The sequence below is a fragment of the Saccoglossus kowalevskii genome, chromosome 2 (assembly GCF_978046115.1).
Source record: "Saccoglossus kowalevskii chromosome 2, keSacKowa6.1, whole genome shotgun sequence".
NCBI lineage: Eukaryota > Metazoa > Hemichordata > Enteropneusta > Harrimaniidae > Saccoglossus > Saccoglossus kowalevskii.
Window position 1 is genome coordinate 38300653 of NC_140642.1, and position 20680 is coordinate 38321332.

At 34.6% G+C, this 20680-nt stretch overlaps 1 protein-coding gene across 1 annotated transcript in view; it reads left to right on the plus strand.

Moving 5' to 3' along the window:
- The window catches only part of LOC100329048 (papilin-like protein), a 36619-nt gene that overhangs the window by 319 nt on the left and 15620 nt on the right, over positions 1-20680 (plus strand). Inside the window, exons 2-20 of the mRNA XM_085495291.1 lie at positions 138-198; positions 3888-4009; positions 5526-5689; positions 5830-5960; positions 9990-10113; positions 10370-10450; positions 10998-11170; positions 11556-11688; positions 12035-12161; positions 12543-12759; positions 13191-13358; positions 13635-13808; positions 13921-14100; positions 15511-15652; positions 16773-16911; positions 18090-18364; positions 18511-18699; positions 19343-19528; positions 20048-20422. Of these exons, the coding sequence (XP_085351417.1) occupies positions 138-198; positions 3888-4009; positions 5526-5689; positions 5830-5960; positions 9990-10113; positions 10370-10450; positions 10998-11170; positions 11556-11688; positions 12035-12161; positions 12543-12759; positions 13191-13358; positions 13635-13808; positions 13921-14100; positions 15511-15652; positions 16773-16911; positions 18090-18364; positions 18511-18699; positions 19343-19528; positions 20048-20422 (3161 nt within the window). The remainder of the gene's footprint in view (positions 1-137; positions 199-3887; positions 4010-5525; positions 5690-5829; positions 5961-9989; positions 10114-10369; positions 10451-10997; positions 11171-11555; positions 11689-12034; positions 12162-12542; positions 12760-13190; positions 13359-13634; positions 13809-13920; positions 14101-15510; positions 15653-16772; positions 16912-18089; positions 18365-18510; positions 18700-19342; positions 19529-20047; positions 20423-20680) is intronic.

Consider the following 20680-nt stretch of genomic DNA (forward strand, 5'->3'; position numbering starts at 1 on the left):
ACCATGGCGTGTACCAGTTTTGTTTATTTTTTCACTATTTTGTTCAGTGTCTGATATTTAGATTTAAAGTAACACGAAATGTAAAAGTATGTTTGGTTTTTGATATCTTCATCCAATTTTATGTTTGCGATTTGCAGGGCTTTGCAATTATTGTTGGTTGTATGTGTAATTCATATTGCCACCGCAGAAGAGACAGAGGTGAGTATAGTGATTTTAGCCTCAAAGTTAAATATAAGTTTAAGGCTGTTCATAGTCAAAGGCTCTGAGATACACATTAGCACTGACCCTCACTGTTGAAGGATGGTGATTATAAAAAGATTCAACTTTTGGGTCAGGTTTTTATAAACATTAGTTTAGGTTCATTTGAATCTTTCATTCTTTGAATGTGTTGCTTGGTTCACTTTGTTTGATCACAGTCACAGTCCCTGATTAAATATTTGACATGATTTATAAGTTATTGTAAAGTGGAGGCAAGACATTTATGTACTTTTATTAGGATTAAATATGTTCTAGTATTGTTAATGTACTCATTTGTTAGAATCCTAACAGAAGACTGTTTTCTTTTTCTCTTGTCTGTTTGACATCCTGACTGTGTTGTGGACACTCTTTGTCCCAGTGCATAATAGATGGCTTACAAGGCAAGTACTGTGAAAACAATACTATAAGGTATCAATGAAATCATTCATGGTTTTCGGTGACATTACTTGATGTCAACAGTCTTGGCCTTGGTTGAGAGAACAGTGCATTGTTATGTGGTCTTGATCTCGCACCTAATTTGTCTTCAATTATACTGACTAGTCTGTAATTTGTCGGGTGTGACGGGCAGTGGCGACACATTTCCAGCTCGCACAAAAACAGGAACTATGGGTGTACTAGTATATTTAATTTGCCTGTCTATACACTACATTCTAAATACAATATTTACTTATGCAAAAGTGATACTTGATAGATAATGTGTTTTTAAAATGGAACCCTGTGAATACATAGATTGTTTTTTCATGCCCCATTACCTGTGACATACTCGGTCAGTCTTTAAATGCCTCTATACCATTGCATTGTATCGAGTAATTGTACATCACTCAATTTACTGCTCACCGGAGGGATTTACCTCAATTGCCGCACCTGTTGCCTCGGTTTTGAAGAAGAACACATTCCGATGCCAGATCAAAGCTGGTTAACCGATGCATGTTATATCGACTGTTGTAGAGTTTATATTTATTATGTCGAATTCTTTCGTTCAATTCTTTCATTTTTAAAAAAGAAAAATCCTTGACCTGACAGGGGTTTGATGGTCACTAAATTCATGGCTTCGTTTGTTATATGCGGCAGATATGGACTGTAGTAAAAAATACTTGATAAGATAAAAAGCTCCTGCTACTGTGGGCCAAGTACCTATGTAAACAATTTGCATTTCGATCTTTAACCTAGTAAACAGTAGGCATACTGATGTAGTAAAGTACAATGCAATTCACTGAAGTGTCAAACATGTCCGGATATAAATTAACTATTGCAGTTCTGCTGACATTCAAACAACAAAGTAAAACATTCTTTTGTCATTGTTCGCAGAGTCTGTTCACAGTCCTAAAGTTATCCCTGGCATTTACCTCGTTTATATGACATCATTTTATTGAAGCCTAACAGCTTGAGCCAACAAAACTTACGGTGTTTAATAAGGGAACCCCAACATGGCCTGGCCATCTAGAAACGAAAACACCTCAGTCAAGTGTGCAGATACAACTTGTTTTTAATGAACTTTGACTTCGGACCACGTTCGCTTCAACCGTTATAAACACACAAGAGTTAATCTGCTGTTAATTGGTGGGAGGAGCAACAGTTTAGATCTGATAAAATGTAAATCTGTAAACCTAGTAATTGTCTCTATTGAAATACCGGCCACCTGATTGAGATCAGTCAATGGCAAATTTAAATTGGAAGGCTAATATATTTATATTGTTACGACTGTTGTTATAAGAGACTGTCTGTCAGTTGTTGGATGCAAATTCAGTGTATTCTTCTGCCCCCCCCCCCCCCGAGTGTGGATCAACAAAGGGGTAAAACTTTCTAAAACCATGTGATCTTGTTTCCACTATAATAAAGTTAATCGTCTTTATTTTACAATAGAAACATTTTCACAAATTCCACGACTCAGTCTTGCAATTTTTTCTGTTGTCCTTAAAACTATATTTGGATTTACTAATAATTGTCTTATTCTAGTGTCAAGTCTCACCACTGTCGTCAAGTTTTTGTTCAACAGTTAAAACCAAACCATATCCATCCAAAATCAAATTGAACAGTTCATTTTTGCCCACTCTCCCAGCCATCCATGATAAATTAAGAAAACTCCAGGATGATTTAAGACACCATTCCATTAATGCAAACTATGTCTTCATTGAGATTTGCAAAGTAAATGCAGAATAACTCTGCAGAGAATTTGATATCTGCCATGCTTGACACTTTAAAGTTCTGACTTAAGAAATCTGCTTTCTCACGAAACAAAGACTCTTTAGGCTGATCTAAATGACGTTTTGACTACCGGTATGTAAAAGTGAACCAAATTTTAATCTTCTTTATTTCCAAACAAAAAAATTGTGCCGGCTTTAGGCAAGCTGAATGTGAAACAGGCTACTGGTATATTCTTTTTCTCTGTACTTTGCCTGCTTTATCAAGTCATTATGTAATTTATTTGTCTGCTGTTGTCTGCAGTGTTGGTTTTCTGCCAGAATACCTGTACATGTTGGATGTATTTGTTCTTTCTAGGTCAGTACTAAGGTCAAAGTTGTTACTTTATTTAATAAATAAATATTTTGTGTTGTCTGTGAATATTCTAGTGAGTTTAAGGTTACAGACAATGCCTTAATCTTTGCAGTCATTTTCTTTATGATTATTATGTTACAGTGAATTTCATAAAGGCATGTATGTTTTTCAAATGAAATATTTATGAATGTTTTATAATTTCAAATAATTGTTGAAAACAACTTGACCTATCACGATGTGTTATCACATACATGTCAGTAAATCATCCATTCATTGAAGGAAACTGTTGACTTGTGGGTAATGGGCATTACCAAGTGGATTCTATAGCAAATAAAAGCCTGTTCTTTAGATTCAAATGAAGTGTAAACCAAGGGTAATTGTTTTATACCTACTTTTTTAAATTTCCATAAAAAAAACTAAATTGTGCCTTCATGAAATTCACTGTAAAATTACTTGTTGTATAATGTATATACATGTAGATGACACACACTTTTTATTATGAAAATGTCTGGCTATCCACCAGCGACTTTCAAAATTCCACACGTGTACAATATATGTGTATTCTGCTATAAACAGTGTCACACGCAACGTAATATTACCGTAATTGGTATAGTACAGGTGTGATGGTTCAAATACCAAAATGGCAACAGTAACAGAAAGACTTCCCTGGCGGCGATGATAACATACGAACACGGAGCCAACAGATGAAGTTTCAACTGGTACTGGTATTATTATACTCTGCAAACATCAAGTACAATAACTCGGTAAAACTCCACTACTCCAATGACTAGATACTTAAACTCCAATACAATTCAACGAGATCTCCGATCTGACCTCAGTGCTGAACAACTCCCCTATATATACTACCAGTCTATAAATAGACCATTACATCAGCATACATAATGAGTCTGGAACTTACTACAAATTTCTAGAATGTTCCATTACATTCTATTGCCTCCTACAGTGTTCTATTACCTATTCAACCATTTTCTAAAAAAAATCTAGAATATTCCACCCAGACACAGTACGGTTCTAGAACATTCTCAGTGACACGGAAGTGGTAAATAAGTCGTATGCGACAAACAGGTATTCTTTGAGTAATTTATTATTTCATTCAATTTTATTTTTCTCAGGTTCAAAGAGTAGCAAGGCAAGCAGGTTCTGATTACTGGGGCGAGTGGGGAGAGTTTGGTCTGTGCTCAAGGACGTGTGGAGGGGGTGTGTCCTTTCAAGAAAGAAAGTGTCATTCCATCAGGTACCAATATCTATTTATTTCAACACTAGAGGGGGCTGTTCCCTTTACTTTGTATCAAAACCTGTACAATGAAGCCAATCTAAATCATACATCCTAACATTGCAACAATAATAAACTTGTAGTAGTATTTAGTTTCCAGCATTTACATTTTTAAAACATTTCCAACTATTTGAAATTTGTTATAGAATTCTTGTTTTATTTGATGTCCAATTTTTGTTTGTTCAAATCTATTTTAAGAAGTAGGAAGTACTACATGGATATCTTGGCCTACTCATATTGTGCAGAGAAATTCGAGGGTACTACATGTATTAAATAAAAAATAATTGACAGATTATTTTATTTAATTTTTTAATAATATTCATACCTGAGAAATAAACAAATAATATTTTGACTTGCATTATGGCCAAGCTTATTAATATTCATTAAGTCATTAATATTTATGAGTGGTCAACACTCCTATTGGGCTGGTGAGATCCCTGCTGAGAAATTTGTTCAATTTATGGAGGGTTTGCTCCAAGTCACTGCTGTAAAATGCTTTAATTTCCTAAAAGAAAATTTCTGTGATTTTTGTGACTCAATGATAATCATGAAATTCTGTAGCATTGAATTTTTCTCTGATGTCCTGTGACATGAATTGTCAGCGACTATCGCAAAAGTTTGTCTTCATGAATGTCATAAAATCCTGAAATCAGTAAAGTTCCTAGTAGTAAAAATTAAGCAGCTTTCAGTATTCTTGTACATATCTGCATTTGTTGTCCACACATGGTTGATTAAACTATCGTCCTATTTCTCATTAAAATAATCGTATACACAGTGTAAAAATAACTGTTAACTCACTGCTTACAATAGATTAACTATGTTTGGTTATTTCAGTACTCACCGAAACGTCTGATGTAATGATTATTTTACAGGTCTATCACAAAACCAATGTGAGAGTTAACTTCCTGTGCTCACTGCAATATGACTTGCATAGATAACATAAAATAAATTAAAAATAAATTAAATAACATGGCAACTCAAATGTATCTAAATAATACTGTAAATGCATTGATTATTCACTGAATTTTGATTTCGCTATTTAAGTAATTAAATCAATCAATGTGAAAAGTTTGTTTCCCAGTTAAGTTCATGAACATAAAACTAAGTTAAATTGCTTAAAGCATAAAAAAAATTAATTACCAGTAAAAATAAATGTTTTTACAGTGGGTTACCAGTAGACTGGCCCAGCTGTGGTGATTTAAAAAATAAAATATAGTTTTGCGAAAGGTGGGAGGATTTTTCGTTAACCCCTCCATTTCGCTATTTTTTATTTTTTTTATTTAATTTTAAATTTAAAAAGAAATAAATCGCACAGACTGTGCCAGTCTAGGTTACCAGGTACAGTAGTCATTTAATGTTAATATCTTGCATATGTGTGATGTTGGCACTTACCGTAATAATAGTAGTGGACTTGTGTATATATTAGCCATGTGTGTGTTGTAAGTTGTAACCACTGTTTGTGTTGATCTCATTTTAGAACTGATGGTGGACATAGTTGTGTTGGAGCAATTAGGAATTACAGATCGTGTAATATCCAAGACTGTCCTGAGGGATCCAGAGACTTCAGAGCCGAGCAGTGTTCAGAATATGATGAGGTTCCCTTTGAAGGAAAATACTATAAATGGGTTCCATATACAGGAGGTAATAATACTGTTTCCATGACAACTTAAGCATTTGTGGCAGTATCTTAATAAGGCACTATTGTTAAAATTAATTATTTCATCATGAATGATTCAAATCTTGCGATCAATTGTAACGTTTCAACTTCCTTTCATTCTTAGCACCAAATAAATGTGAATTGAACTGCATGCCAAAAGGAGAACATTTTTATTATCGTCACTCATTGCAAGTTGTAGATGGAACACGATGTAATGCAGATTCCCCTGATGTCTGTGTCGATGGTTCATGTCAGGTAAGTAGATTGAGGAAACATGGAATTTGTCTGAAGTGTTTGTGGAATTAGTTTATATATTGTAAATGACTTTTTTTTCACTTAGAATCTATTTTACTATTTTTGCTGAAAAGATGAATCAATGAAACAAAACCTACTAAAAAATACTCTGACTTGTTCCTATAATTAGCCCCCGCCGGATCTGTGATCCGGGCGGGGGGGTATTAATTTGGGTCGTGTCTGTGCAATGTGTGTGCACATTTTCATGTTACCAGCTTTTTCTCACACATGTGTGATCCAATTCAGTTCAGAGTTGGTACAGAGACAGATATTGATGGTGCTATGGTGCACATCAAGTTATTTTTTCGATTCTTCAAAGTTTCACTGTGTTTTTCCTTGATTTTTAACATTTTTCCTTCAAAATCCGACTTTTCCCGAAATTACCCGAGTTTAATCCGAGTTTTGATGACGCTTACGCAGTTCTCGTCTCGGTGGAAATCAGTCAATTTTGTGAGGATATTGTATCCCGGAATTGTATCTTTATTTGCGCAACGCTTCTATGGACAAAATTGTGTCTCGTCAATTTCAAAGGTAAGAAACTGTGCTTGTTATGGTATTTATACACTTTGTATTATCGTTTGTGTCTCGGGTTTGGTGATCGTGAGAAACTATTGCTAACCTGTTGAGAGTTTCGCCAGAAAAACTGCCTTTTTATTATGGTTGTAGGAACTGATTATGTATTGTGTAAATTGAAAGTTTACCTCGTGACTTAAGAGGTTTGCAGTGCTCTCACCGGGATTCAAACGTCGTGGTGGTGTCGGCGCAATGCTGCTCTGAGATGCTTGCCAGACTCTGCCTCGCTCAAAATCATTATCGCCATGCTTGATTTCCGCAACATTTACATTTGTTTATGATTTCCACAGCTATTGTTCTATGAGATGCGTCCTCGCTGTTCATAAACAGCCATAAACAAGTTTAGTTGGGTCGGCATGTACTTATTGAAAGTGTTGGTTTATTTACGTAATCCACTGATCACGCAATAGGCGAAGTTAAAAATATGTCGCTACTCAGGAGAGCTTGCCCACAACGCTAAATGTCCCAATATAAACGTACCAGTACGTTTATTTTTTCCACAGAAAAATTCCACCCTGCACATTTTTATTTGGGACGGTACGTTTATTTATTTTTCTAAATACGATTAAAAAAATCATGCCTTTTTCCCCATGAGAAACGAAGCCAAAAGATCGCACTAAAACATCGGTAAATCTGGTCTTTCGTGTTGCTTTCACCATGAGGTCGCTGAACTGTCATATTTAAATGCTTTATGGTAATTTGAGCACATGGGCACCATCCAGCATTTTGATTGGTTGATTAGCGACTTGACCTATCTGGTCAATAAACACGCGTCGTGGGCATGGATAACATGGCGGATATTGTCTCATCGAGCGTTAACATGTAACCGAAAACATTTGCTTACGATAAAACTAAGTTGAATTTTACTTGCATTTCATAACAATTCAACGAATTTATTTTTTGTACGTTAATATAATCACTACTGAGTACTAATCAACAATTACAACACTTCGAAAACAAGTAAGCTACCGTACCGTGATCATTTGCTACCAACAAAAAAATAATGCATAATAAATATAGTGAATATTTGTTGTTGACATGTGAACAGTTTTTTTGATTGACTGTGATTTTCCAACATTTCATGACGTCTATTGTAGCACCAAATTATGGCCTTTCACTCCTCCTTGACGTCTATTTAAACGATTATACGGCATCTTGTCGCCAGCCACGAATGTCTAACTAGACGAACTTGATCGATACTGCCGACCATTCTATGCATTTTTTATCGACGCACGACGACACGCAAATCGAGAAAAGTATTGTCCTTGCAACAATTTCGCGCAATACGTCACCACTATACAGTGACTGATTTAATTTTTATTCAACATTAAAACAAACTACAGTGAGTTGTTCTATGGTCGTATAAAAATAAAATAAACTACATTAAGATACAGTAAAGTTAACCAACTAAACAGAATGCTAAATAAAGCTAAATAATATTACAAACACATATAGAATCACAATAAACTTGTACGATCACATTAGAGTCATAACTATGGAAAGAATATTTTTATATTTGGTGGAGCTGCTCATATATCATCTGCATACATTTTTGTATGTTTTGTGCAGTTTCCCAGCCAGTCAGACTCGAGTAGTGATTGGTTTGCTACTTCATTACATCTTGCAGCCTTTCAAACAGTATATTGCTACACATGCATCAATTGTTGTCCATGTATATTCCTAATTGCTCAGTGAAAACTTGCAATTTCTTTCTGGCTGGTATAAATATATTAAGTAATATGTTTTCGTACTGAAAAGACAATACACAAATATCATTTTTAATTAAATTTAACAGCTAATGGGAGCATATATACTACAACCTCTGCTTACTTTTGACTAAATGTTTTTTTGTTTTTTTCAGGTGCAGAGCCAGAATTTTTTTCTCGGATTTCTCGGGAAGCAAAGCCACTGAAACTGCATATATTACAAAAGCATACTATTCGCTGCATGTCTGACAATTGTATAAAGTTTTGCAGGTCGTCTTTTTTTTTTTTTGAGAAGTGCTGTCAACCAAAGCATAAATATGTGTTTCTCTGTACATAAAAGTTCAATTTCACACGATTTGTTAATATTAATGTATGATAATAAAAACTTGATAATATTTTTCTGGATTCTTGCACTTTATTTGTATCATTGTCATATGAGAAGTACTCTTGTCCTTATTTAGAGATATTGAAACTAATTCAGGGCCACAAACTACATGTAGATCTGTACATGAAGTACATGGGAAGTAAAGTTGTTGACACAGGTAATGTACACCAAGGATTGTCATTCATGACCTGTTTGATTGGATAAAGTTTTACGACTTGGAGGCCATTTTTTCCCTCAAAAATCTAAAAAAAACAAGCTTTTTCTAGCTGTTAACAGCTTTTTCTCAGATGCGTGTCATCCAGTTTTGTTCAAAGTTGGTACAGGGACAGGTAATAATTGTTTACAAGTGCACATCGCATTATATGTTTAACAAGTTATAAATTGTCTCAGAAAAGCCAAATGAACATATTTTTACCCCACCCCCTAAAATTGTAACACATCAATTCTGAACAGAATTTTAATACAGCTCATAATGAATTAATTCACTCTGACACAAACTAAGTTCAATATAAGTTTTTTTAATTTTTTTCTGAGCGGGGGCTATGACATGACATGTCATGTCTTGTTTTCATTCAAATCAGAGAAAATGAACTTCTTACAAAATGTTATTTTAGCAAAATTTAATTCTAGCTTTAATATACTGGGGATAGTATTTTTACAGTATAGTTTATATAGAGGTGAATGGTCAGCTCTATTAGTATTGGTTCTCTAGAGTTGAATTTCTGTTATAAAAAGTGCTTGCAAGTGGTCTTGGCCAGAAAATCGTTTTATAGTCATTATAGAATATTCTCTAAAATGAAGAAACTATATAGTACTAGTATGTTAGACTCGAAATAAAGAAATTCTCTAGTTAAAATTTATGGTAAAATATTGTTGAAATATTACTAATAATGTTTTTACTATGAACTATGGTAATGCTTATATGCAATTTATTGTCCCTAGATTTAAATTACCAGCATTTAATTTTTCATATCATAATCATAGATTTAGTGGTCATATTAGTATTATGGATCATTGTGGTATCTTGTATATAGATATGAAATCAGAAATCTCGGTTAATTGTGGTGGAATATTGAACTTAGATTGTACATTCTTATATGGTGTTGATTAATTAATCAGATATATTTAAAATTTAATTGAATATTTTTTTTACATGTTATTATACATGTCTCTTTGGGGAATTCAAGAATGATGAGATTTTGTGAAAATCATTGTCTGCAAAATTTAGTAATTCTCTGATGTGAATTTTTGGAAAATTTTTGCTCGGCTGAATTATATTGTACAGTTGGCTGTATATACCCTAAATGTGACTTTTTGTTTGCACAGAATGTTGGATGTGATTTTATGTTGGGCTCCAATGCACGGGAAGATAAATGCAGAGAATGTGGTGGAGATGGTAGTAGTTGTAAAACAGTGGAAGGTGTTTTTGATCTCCAAGGGATTCCTGTCGGTAAGAACTGTCAGTGTTATCATTCATATCATCATTAGTGGATAATCTCATCTCATTAGCATCGCAATTGCAATCAAGATTTTTATTTTCTCTAAACACGATTTTTTGCTACATTATTCAAAATTTTAAATGACATCGTATATATACGAGATTTGCCTAGGCTTCATAGAATTCTGAAAAAAGTCTCAGATGGTTTGTGTAAATGTAATTTTGATAACAATTACGACTTAAATTGTTACATCTATGCCTATTTTAGGATATAATGATATGATCTTGATCCCAGCTGGTGCAACCAACATTTTGATAGAGGAGCTGACAGCATCAGATGACTTTTTGGGTAAGCATGTTTCAATTCTGCGTCTACCTGCATGACATAGGGTCTAAAGATCATGTATTAATTGTCACAATGTTTCTCACCATCTTTTTGGAATGCACAGTTGTTTATTCAAGTTGTTAATTCACATGATGCAATTCAACATCTGACATTCAATTTGTAAGAGAGACATTGAAAAAGTCTCTGTTCTTCTAGAGTCTCATAACGACTTAGCTGACATTCAATTTGTAAGAGAGACATTGAAAAAGTCTCTGTTCTTCTAGAGTCTCATAACAACTTAGCATAGACTCATAACAAACTACTGTAAAACATGTCTTTTTCACGAATTTAGCAAGATGTTGCTAATGACTTTATTATAAATTCAAAATGGCTACCAAACAAAGAAATCAACAATGACAAGAGAGATTCGCTAAATCAACATTTCGCTATTACGTCATTTTACTACAATTCGCTAAAATTGTATGTTGCTTTTCCAACATGTTTTACAGTTTGTTCATCTCTTTAAATGGCGTCCTCTATTGATAATAATTATCTTTTATTTTATTTTTAGCTATTAGAAATGGAAGTGAACACTACTATCTGAATGGTGATTGGAGGATCAGTCCACCAACCGTAATCAATGCCGCAGGAACGCTACTTTACTATGAGAGAAAAACAAATGCATACCCAGCCCCAGAAGTGATCCGTGCACTAGGGCCTACAACTGAACCAATCTTTATTGTTGTATGTTAAACCTTTGAATTATATTTAAGTATTGGATATACAGGATATTTTGTAGCATATTCCTTCACATGTACACAATTTTTGACTAGCAAATATGGTAAAGATTATGATTTTTGTTCTAATGCATTAACGCCGTCCACCATAGTCTCTCAATTCAACCATCTATTAACGAGGTGGTTAACACTGTCCAGCAATTCATTAAAACCCATTTGACTGCACACATATATTAACACTTCATCTGACAATCACAAAACATGTGTTATGTATATACATGTATAATGATGACATTTCCTCAGTATTTTTGTTATAAGTAATAACAATAAGAAGAATAGTATTTCTTTACTCGTTTATTACATTATGATTCATGCCATTTTAATTTGTATAGCTTCTATCCCAAGGAATTAATTCCGGTGTGAAATATGAGTATTCTATCCCTCATGGAGTGAATAGTCCAGATCCTGACATTTATTCCTGGGTGTTCGATAATTTTGGTGAATGTTCCCAAAAGTGTGGTGCTGGTGAGTGTTATGTTAAATTTTACACGAGTTTTTTATAAAAAGGCAAAGTTAACTGACTGTCAGCTTAGAAGATAAGTGACACCTGGACTGTACTGTTTAACATTGTTATTATGAGTATATAGTAGTCCAGTGTTTTATTATGTTAATGGAAACACCCATTGATGGTGACCTTCTGGGACGTTTTAGGGCATTTTTAGTAAAAAAAAATTTGAAAATAAATGTTTTGTGTGGATTACCTAAGCCTACATCTTATTTTAAATCTCATAAAATATTTTATTGTATATTACCACAAACGCTGTCACAATCTAATATAGTGAAATTATAATTGATATGAATGTATTTATAGGGTACCAACTAAGAGGTGTGACATGTGCCAGAAATCATGATTACAAAACAGTTGCTGATTATTTGTGTGATGCAGAGTTGAAACCTACCCATAATAAAACATGTAACACACAGCCATGTCCTGCTATGTAAGTATTCAAATTTTTCTTCTATATTATGTGCACTACATATTAGCTCTGCCTTGCATCAGGAAGATTGTATTTTTGAACTCCCAAACTTCCTACACCACCTTACATGCAGTTTTAAGTTGGTTCTGTGTGATGTCCCTTCTGCAGTGCATGTTGAAGAGACCAGTCAGTTATCTGGGTTTATGTTGGATGAATTCCTTTTTTCCCCATGTCATTGTAGTACAGATAGGTGGAGGCTGCTAGATCTGTAACAGGGCAACTGACATTGCTATGTAACAGTAACTATTGGTAGTTTCATTTGAGGAGTGTGTGCTGTTTGCCAAATGTCGTCAACAGGACAGGGCAGAATACATGATTACAATATCTCTATGATGTTTTTAGGTGGTTTGTTGGTGAATGGAGTCCCTGTTCACATTCTTGCGGACGCCATGGGACACAAGTACGACTGGTTTACTGTGAACAGATATTGCAAGGTACGGTACCGGCTGTGGTTGATGAAGCATTCTGTCGTTCAAGAGAAGGCCCCAAACCAGTTTATGCTAGGCACTGTAATGAAGATATTGAATGTCCACAATGGCAAGTGGGACGCTGGTCTAGGGTAAGTAATCGTGTCATCAGTTGAGTTTATATAAATGGTAAGAATCTAAGAATACATTTTGTATTTCTATTTTCAATTGAAAAATTCGTGTTGACCTATGGCCACCTTGACCTGGTACACATCGACCAACAAGTCATAGAAATAAGTATTATTATAAATAAGCAGAATTCTTAAAATTAATCAATCAATCAACAGTACTTTAAAATGTATGATTTCATGTAGCCAATGTGAATCATGAAGTGTAGATGTAATGTAGTCAAATCTGGCTGTAGTATTTTAATCAGGTTGAAGGTTGTCTACATGTGGACATCTACCTGTAGAGTATAATGTTGTAATCTTGATTTTATATATATGATTTATATATGATTTATATGATTTTCAAGATTTATTGTTTAAAATATAATTTAGGTATTACTTTGTGTTTTCTATAGTGTTCTGCACAATGTGGTGATGGTATTCAGAGGAGAGATGTGACTTGCACTTCAAATAGCGTTGTTCCCGATGACCATTGTGATGAACTTGAGAAACCAGACGTCAAAAAAGATTGTAATCTTGGTCCTTGTGAGGGAGTGGAGTGGATGGTTTCACATTTTAGTGAGGTCTGTCATTACTATTTACCATTTTGTGTTTCAATTTTTGAAACCCAAATCAATGATGTATGGAGATAAATGAGAAAAAGCAGAAAATTATTAAAAATAGTTGACCAGCATCATTGTTTGTATTCAGTGACATTATTTTATTTCAGTTGCAAAACGGATATATATTTTTTCTCTTTTCACGAATTATTAAAAATAATAATGATTCACTTTTAGCACCCCAAATTATATTTTCATGAGTTTTACTGATTATAAAATATTCTTTATAATTTTGTATAGTGTTCTCAAGACTGTGGTCGTGGTCTAAAAACACGACAAGTATACTGTGCTAGTCAGACTGGAATTATCTTTCCTGATGAACTCTGTAATGAGAAGAGAATGCCTAAAATAGTAGAGGAATGTTTTTCTACAAGTGCCTGTCCACCAGATTGGCATGCTTCAACTTGGAGTGAAGTAAGTTAACCATATATATGTTGCTTGGCAGCAAATTTAATGAATATGACATCATTCAATGAATAATAATGATTTGTGAAATGCCTGAACTGAGCATCTTATTATTCATCAGTGTTCCAGTGAATGTGGTGAGGGAATTCAAACACGAACAGTTGTATGTGCTTCAATGGTGGACTCTGATTTAGAGGTACAGTCAGCTGATGAATGCGATGCTACAACAAAACCAGCAAGCACACAGACATGTGAAAGTGAGCCGTGTGAAGCAATGTGGTTCTCTGGACCATGGACACGGGTAAGTTTGAATCTAAACCAGCAAGCACACAGACATGTGAAAGTGAGCCGTGTGAAGCAATGTGGTTCTCCGGACCATGGACACAGGTAAGTTTGAATCTAAACCAGCAAGCACACAGACATGTGACAGTGAGCCATGTGAAGCAATGTGGTTCTCTGGACCATGGACACGGGTAAGTTTGAATCTAAACCAGCAAGCACACAGACATGTGAAAGTGAGCCGTGTGAAGCAATGTGGTTCTCCGGACCATGGACACGGGTAAGTTTGAATCTAAACCAGCAAGCACACAGACATGTGACAGTGAGCCATGTGAAGCAATGTGGTTCTCCGGACCATGAACACGGGTAAGTTTGAATCTAAACCAGCAAGCACACAGACATGTGACAGTGAGCCGTGTGAAGCAATGTGGTTCTCTGGACCATGGACACGGGTAAGTTTGAATCTAAACCAGCAAGCACACAGATATGTGACAGTGAGCCATCTGAAGCAATGTGGTTCTCTGGACCATGGACACCGGTAAGTTTGAATCTAAACCAGCATGCACACAGACATGTGACAGTGAGCCATGTGAAGCAATGTGGTTCTCTGGACCATGGACACGGGTAAGTTTGAATCTAAACCAGCAAGCACACAGACATGTGACAGTGAGCCATCTGAAGCAATGTGGTTCTCTGGACCATGGACACGAGTAATTTTGAATTTAAACCAGCAAGCACACAGACAGACTGAGCCATGTGAAGCAATGTGTTTTTTGCAAGGGATGTAAGGTTCCATTTTGAAGTTATCGATGGTGCTTCATACAATCTATTCAAAAATGTTAAAAATTATAATCTATAAAAACATTATTTTTAGAGAAATAGAATAATACATAAACACAATTATGTGAATAGCTATTAAGTTGCATTGTTTGCACAGCTTAGTTAAAAAACAATTCAGTTTTGAAAAACTCAACCAATATTCAAATCTGAAAGTAATGACATTAGCAAGTTATACTGAAAGCGAATGTATTGTACTGTTTATCGACTATTTGTCTTTACTAAAATAAATCCTATCAGTCTTTGTTGTTTAAATTCTGCTCAGTGAGCATGTTAAATGCATCTAACCTAGGAAATATTTAACTGTTCAAAGTCCATTTGGACACAGAGGTAAGATGAGTAAAAATGATCATTTTTTAAAATGGATATTCAAAACTCCAGATGTGCATCTCAGACTAATCATAATTGAAAATGCTTCACATCAAATATTGATTTTAAAATGTATTCGAACAGCAGTACCCTAAGATAATGAAAACTCCTAACACAACATAATCAACGGATCTGCTCGATAATTTTCAGGCAAGAAAAATCTTATGTGGATATCTTGCGAATACCATAGGTGAAATTTTGCTTATGTCATATGTTATATTTTCAGTGCACTGAACCATGTGGTACTGGTGGAAGGAGTAGACAAGTAATGTGTTTCTCTAGTGGCTCTATTGTTGTTGATGCATTGTGTGACTTCCTATCTAGACCGCATGATAGAGAACGATGTAATGAACAACCCTGTGATGAAGGTATACATTGTGTCTAGCTAATTCATTACTGATTCATTGTGGGATGAATTACACAAAACATACAACCGTGAAATACTTTTACACGTATGAATTAGGAATAATTAGTGGGATTTTATTTTCATGCATATCTTTGTTCATTTGATGTAAAGATAACAAATTTCTTTTGTGTGCAACGATATTTCAAATCTAATATCAGCCTTTTTTTTTATTGATCTATCTCATAACACTACAATCACCTTCTGACAATATAATGATGCAATAGACGTTCACGTCTGCTGCTGTTATCATCAGGACCTGATTTTTCAGTGGCAAATAAAATAAGTTCATATGCAATTCATGCTCTCTGCCCCGCCATCTTGGTTACGTTGTTCAGAATCTTCCTTGTCACCCAGCATGCATTGGTTGTGATGTCACAATGGCCTGTCTCAATTTACAGTTGTTTTCCTTCCAATGTGACTTCATTTTTAATTTGTTTTCTTTTTTTGATATCACTGTAGATTGAGTAGTAAAAACTGCAAATAAATGTTGTGCAGCTAATCGGAATAAATCTTCACAATGTATGTTGCGTGTGTTCACACTTGTCTTTGTTGCTTTGTTGCCACTTATAGGCAATTATGACTCTCCCATCTAGAGATCTGCAACTTTGCAAGGAAGTAACTTCTTGCAGACTTACAATTTACAGGTGTCTTTGTATTGCTAACAAAGGTGGATTACGATTGGATCAATGCTAGTTTGTGCCAGATGACACTGACACTTTTAGGAATCATAGATGGATTAAATTTTAAGCATAACAGGAAAAGGGCAACCACTGTAGGACCGTGATACTTCAGAGACCTGGGTCTTCTGATTTTATGTATGAATTGTTTATCAGTGATTTGTGTGTTTTGTTGTGTTCATGTCATTCGCACAAAATGACCGTCTACAGAAATATTAAAACTAAAATTTATGCGGAAATAAAAGTATATCACAATAATACATGCATGCACTGTTTAGTTGTGAAGTCATGTACGTTTTTCACTTCAACTAAACATAGGCATGTGATGTTCTCCTCACTAAAACATAGAATTGTATTAATTACATGCTTTGTCATCATCTCATTGTAATTTTTCTCTCATTCTAGATAATTCTCCAGTGTTTATTGGCAATCCTGTTGAAGCTTTAGAATTGGATTGTGAAGACAGTGAGTTTGGTTGTTGTTTGAATGGGATAACAGCTGCTGATGGTCCATTCCAGTATGGATGTCCACCGGTGTCATATAGGTAATTACAATGTCCTGTCAGCTTGTTTATATCTATGAGATAAAAGATTTTACATATATAAATAATAAAATGTAAATTTTTGGAAAACCTGTTTAAATCAATCGCCTACATGATTGAGGCAATTTCTAAACACTGTTTAGTTTAAACAGGTATCTGGTTGGTGTTTGTCTCTGTTCCATATCTGTCAATTAGATAATTGATGGGTGCTGTTTGTCTGTTAATGAGAAAAATAAAAAGATTTTACAAACACTCTGGTGCCACAATATGTTGAGGCGACTTTCCCAGTTTATAAGCTTTGAGAAACATCTCAAACTGATTTGACAGTGAAATATAACACAAAAATAACTAAATAAATTACAAAATGAAGTACCCAGTATACTGATCCCATTGCGTGCAATTGCTTATGGTGAAAATGGAATAAACTTTCTTCTTCAACTTAATTTTTAAACTTGAAAATCATCAATTGTTCTAACCTAAATTTTAGCCAGTGTTTAGATATATTATTGCATTGTTTTAGAACATTTATGCCCATTTTTGCCATCTACCTTTTTGTTATTTAATCCAGATTCTCAATGGACAAGGTTGTAATAGTTGCACTATGTTTATTTTATTAAAATAAAAAAACAAAACAGAATAAGACTCCACCCAACTTCTAATAATAATTTTTCTGACAAATACTACGACAACACAAATGTAAAAAACTGTTATAACTACTTGTGATGCATTGATTTGAAAAATAGTCAAAAAATAGATTTGTCAAAATAGTTGTTTATATAGGCAGTTAATTTTTAAGATTTAATTTAAATTTTAAGTTTAGACTAAATCATGTGATATAACTTTGAAATAGACGTGGAGGGGTAAAATTATCATTAGAAAAGTGTGGGTACGCAGGGATTGTAAAAAGAAAATTTCCATTTTCAATGATATGTGATTTTAGATTTTTATTTGAAGTAATTGCATTCAGCCGCTTGCAATTGACTGGAAAACCTGTTTTTGGGTATGTTTTAATTCACTCGCACATTGAAACATTTGCAGGGATGCCTCAAATATATGCCATATACCATGGATGAAGTGTTTAACCATCTTTTGGAAACAATTGAAACATTTTCTGATTTTTAAACACCAGTTTCACATTAAGTACCTTCGGTAACAAATCTGACTCCCTGGTCAATTTACAGAGATTGTGTGGATACAGTACATGGATGTTGTGAAGACGGAGAAACACCTGCCAGTGGTCCCGACTTTGAAGGATGTGGACAAGAAATACTCACTGGTTGCCAGGCAACAGAATATGGATGCTGTGATGATGGAGTGAGCTTTGCACTTGCAGCAGATAAGGCTGGTTGCCCTGAGAGTAATGTAATAGTGAATTGTGTGTCAGCTCTCTATGGTTGTTGTCCCGATGGTTTGCAGGCTGCTAAGGGTCCGAATAATGAAGGATGCGATGAAGAAGGTATTATGAATCGCTTCAATTTCAGACATATCGTGAGTTTTATTGTAGTAGTGACAATTTCTCTGGTTTCCTTTCCTATGACAGAGAGTGTTATGACTTTCACAATTAGTTGTTGGCTGTTCAAATTTCACTATTTTTGTGTTCAGATGCGTGTTCCTCACCATTGGACCGAGGGGACTGTAGAGCATTTGTCACTAAGTGGTATTTTGAGGAAGCCTACGGTAGATGTACAAGATTCTGGTATGGTGGATGTGATGGAAATGCTAACAGATTTGACACTGAAGATGGATGTATTAGTGAATGTCTCCAATCAGATGCTGACCCACCCCAGGAAGGTAGTCATCTGTTTCATTACCTTTTCTGTATTAGATAAAAGGCAAGGTATACAAACAAAAGGAAAATGTCTTTCTTCCTCGTTGTTATCATAAAATGTTTTTTTGTGGTTACAATAACTGAAACATTTTTTTTCAATTTCTTTCAAACTTGGATATTATATTACCTAGTTTGCAATCTCGGCCAAGTTTGGTTATGGTACATGTTCTGTGTATATGTGTGAGATAAGTGTAGCCAACCCACTTCAGTATGAATCAAAAAAGTGACAAGTGCAGAGTTTACTGCTTTTTTCAAATCTGGCTATTATTTTCTGCGCTTAACTAGATTGCCCTATTATTTGGGAATGTTTTAACAATTCACGAGAAATTTTGTAGCAATGAAGTATTCATTGTAAGACTTACAAATAAAGTCACAGTGACTATTAACAATTATCATGAATATGCATAAAACATTAAATGCATGAAAAAATCAATTAAAGTATACCAATTAAGATGGTGATGTTTTAATTTATGTGTAAGAAGCTATTTACAATGTTTTTTTCAGAAAAAGGGCCAAAAGAACCCATTACACAAAAATGGTTGGTAAAATGTCATTTGTTAACACTGTGAACAGGAATTATAACCATTGTAACTGTATTTGTTTTAGTGTTATGCACTCTACCATATGAAGTAGGACCATGTAAAGGACAATTCCCTAGTTGGTATTTTGATCCAGATGCTGATGATGGACATGGTGAATGTAAACAATTCATGTTTGGTGGCTGCAAGGGAAATAAGAATAGATTCCGTGACAAATCTACCTGTGACCATGCATGTGGCACACTTACAAGAGGTAAGCGCAATCATGTGGGTCTCGAAATTCAGTGGCATTTGTTAGTGAAGACAATTTTGTTGAATAAAATGGTTCTGTTTTGTATTAATTAAAGTTTGTGCAATGTTGGCATTTTATTTTCATTGTCTGGGCTCAAATAACTTGAGCCCAGACATTGCATTCATAGTCAGTTGCTGCAATGTTGAACAAATTTATGTACTTTACGAATATACACATGGAAGCAAAGCGTTCAAAATGATACAGTACATGCATTAATTATTCTCTGTTTTTTTAATTGCGCTATTTTTGCTGATAAATTAAATTCACTAATTTTAAAATTAAATCCATATGAAATTGGTGAATAAAAATAGATCGCATTGTTTCCCTGCAAAGTTCCAGACTTGAAACTCAGTCGAATTGCTCAAAACATCTAAATAGTGAAAATTAATGGTTTTACAGTACTATGGACACTCTTCCTAAAAAGGGAGGGTAATCGTATGATGTTGCAAAAATTGCAGATTGTACAATTTTTATTTTCAGATCCATGTTCATTACCTGTGGAACCTGGTTCCTGCAAAGGCTCTCATCTTAGATGGTATTACAATCAACAAACACAGATTTGTGAGGATTTTACTTACACTGGATGTTTCGGCAATCCAAATCGCTTCCTTGATAAGTCAACATGTGAACGCAAATGCAATGTTGTAACTGATCAAGATATTTTACGTGAACGACGACCGCCTCGCTGTACCTTGGAGAAAGACGGTGGACCATGCAGGGCTCAGTTACCAAAGTACTACTTTAATTCGGCTTCTGGTCAGTGTGAGAGTTTCATTTACGGAGGATGTCGAGGAAATGAAAATAGGTTTGATTCAGAAAAAAGATGCGAAGAGACATGTGTGTCTATAGAAAAAGGTAGGTCAAAGTCCAAAGCTTATAAACATATAGGTTATGTAAAGTGCATGATGGGTAATAACTAATACCTAACTGCTGATTTGTGTATTAGTATTATTCTATTTTACCTCCCCAGTAATCACCCTGTATATTTAATAGTTGAAAACCTAAATAAGTTATCAATGCTGGCAGCTGATGGAAAGTTGTTTTTAGCAGTACGTAACACATTGCCCGCTGAAAGACTCTACAGATAGCTGATGAGAGTGGTACGGTATTTAA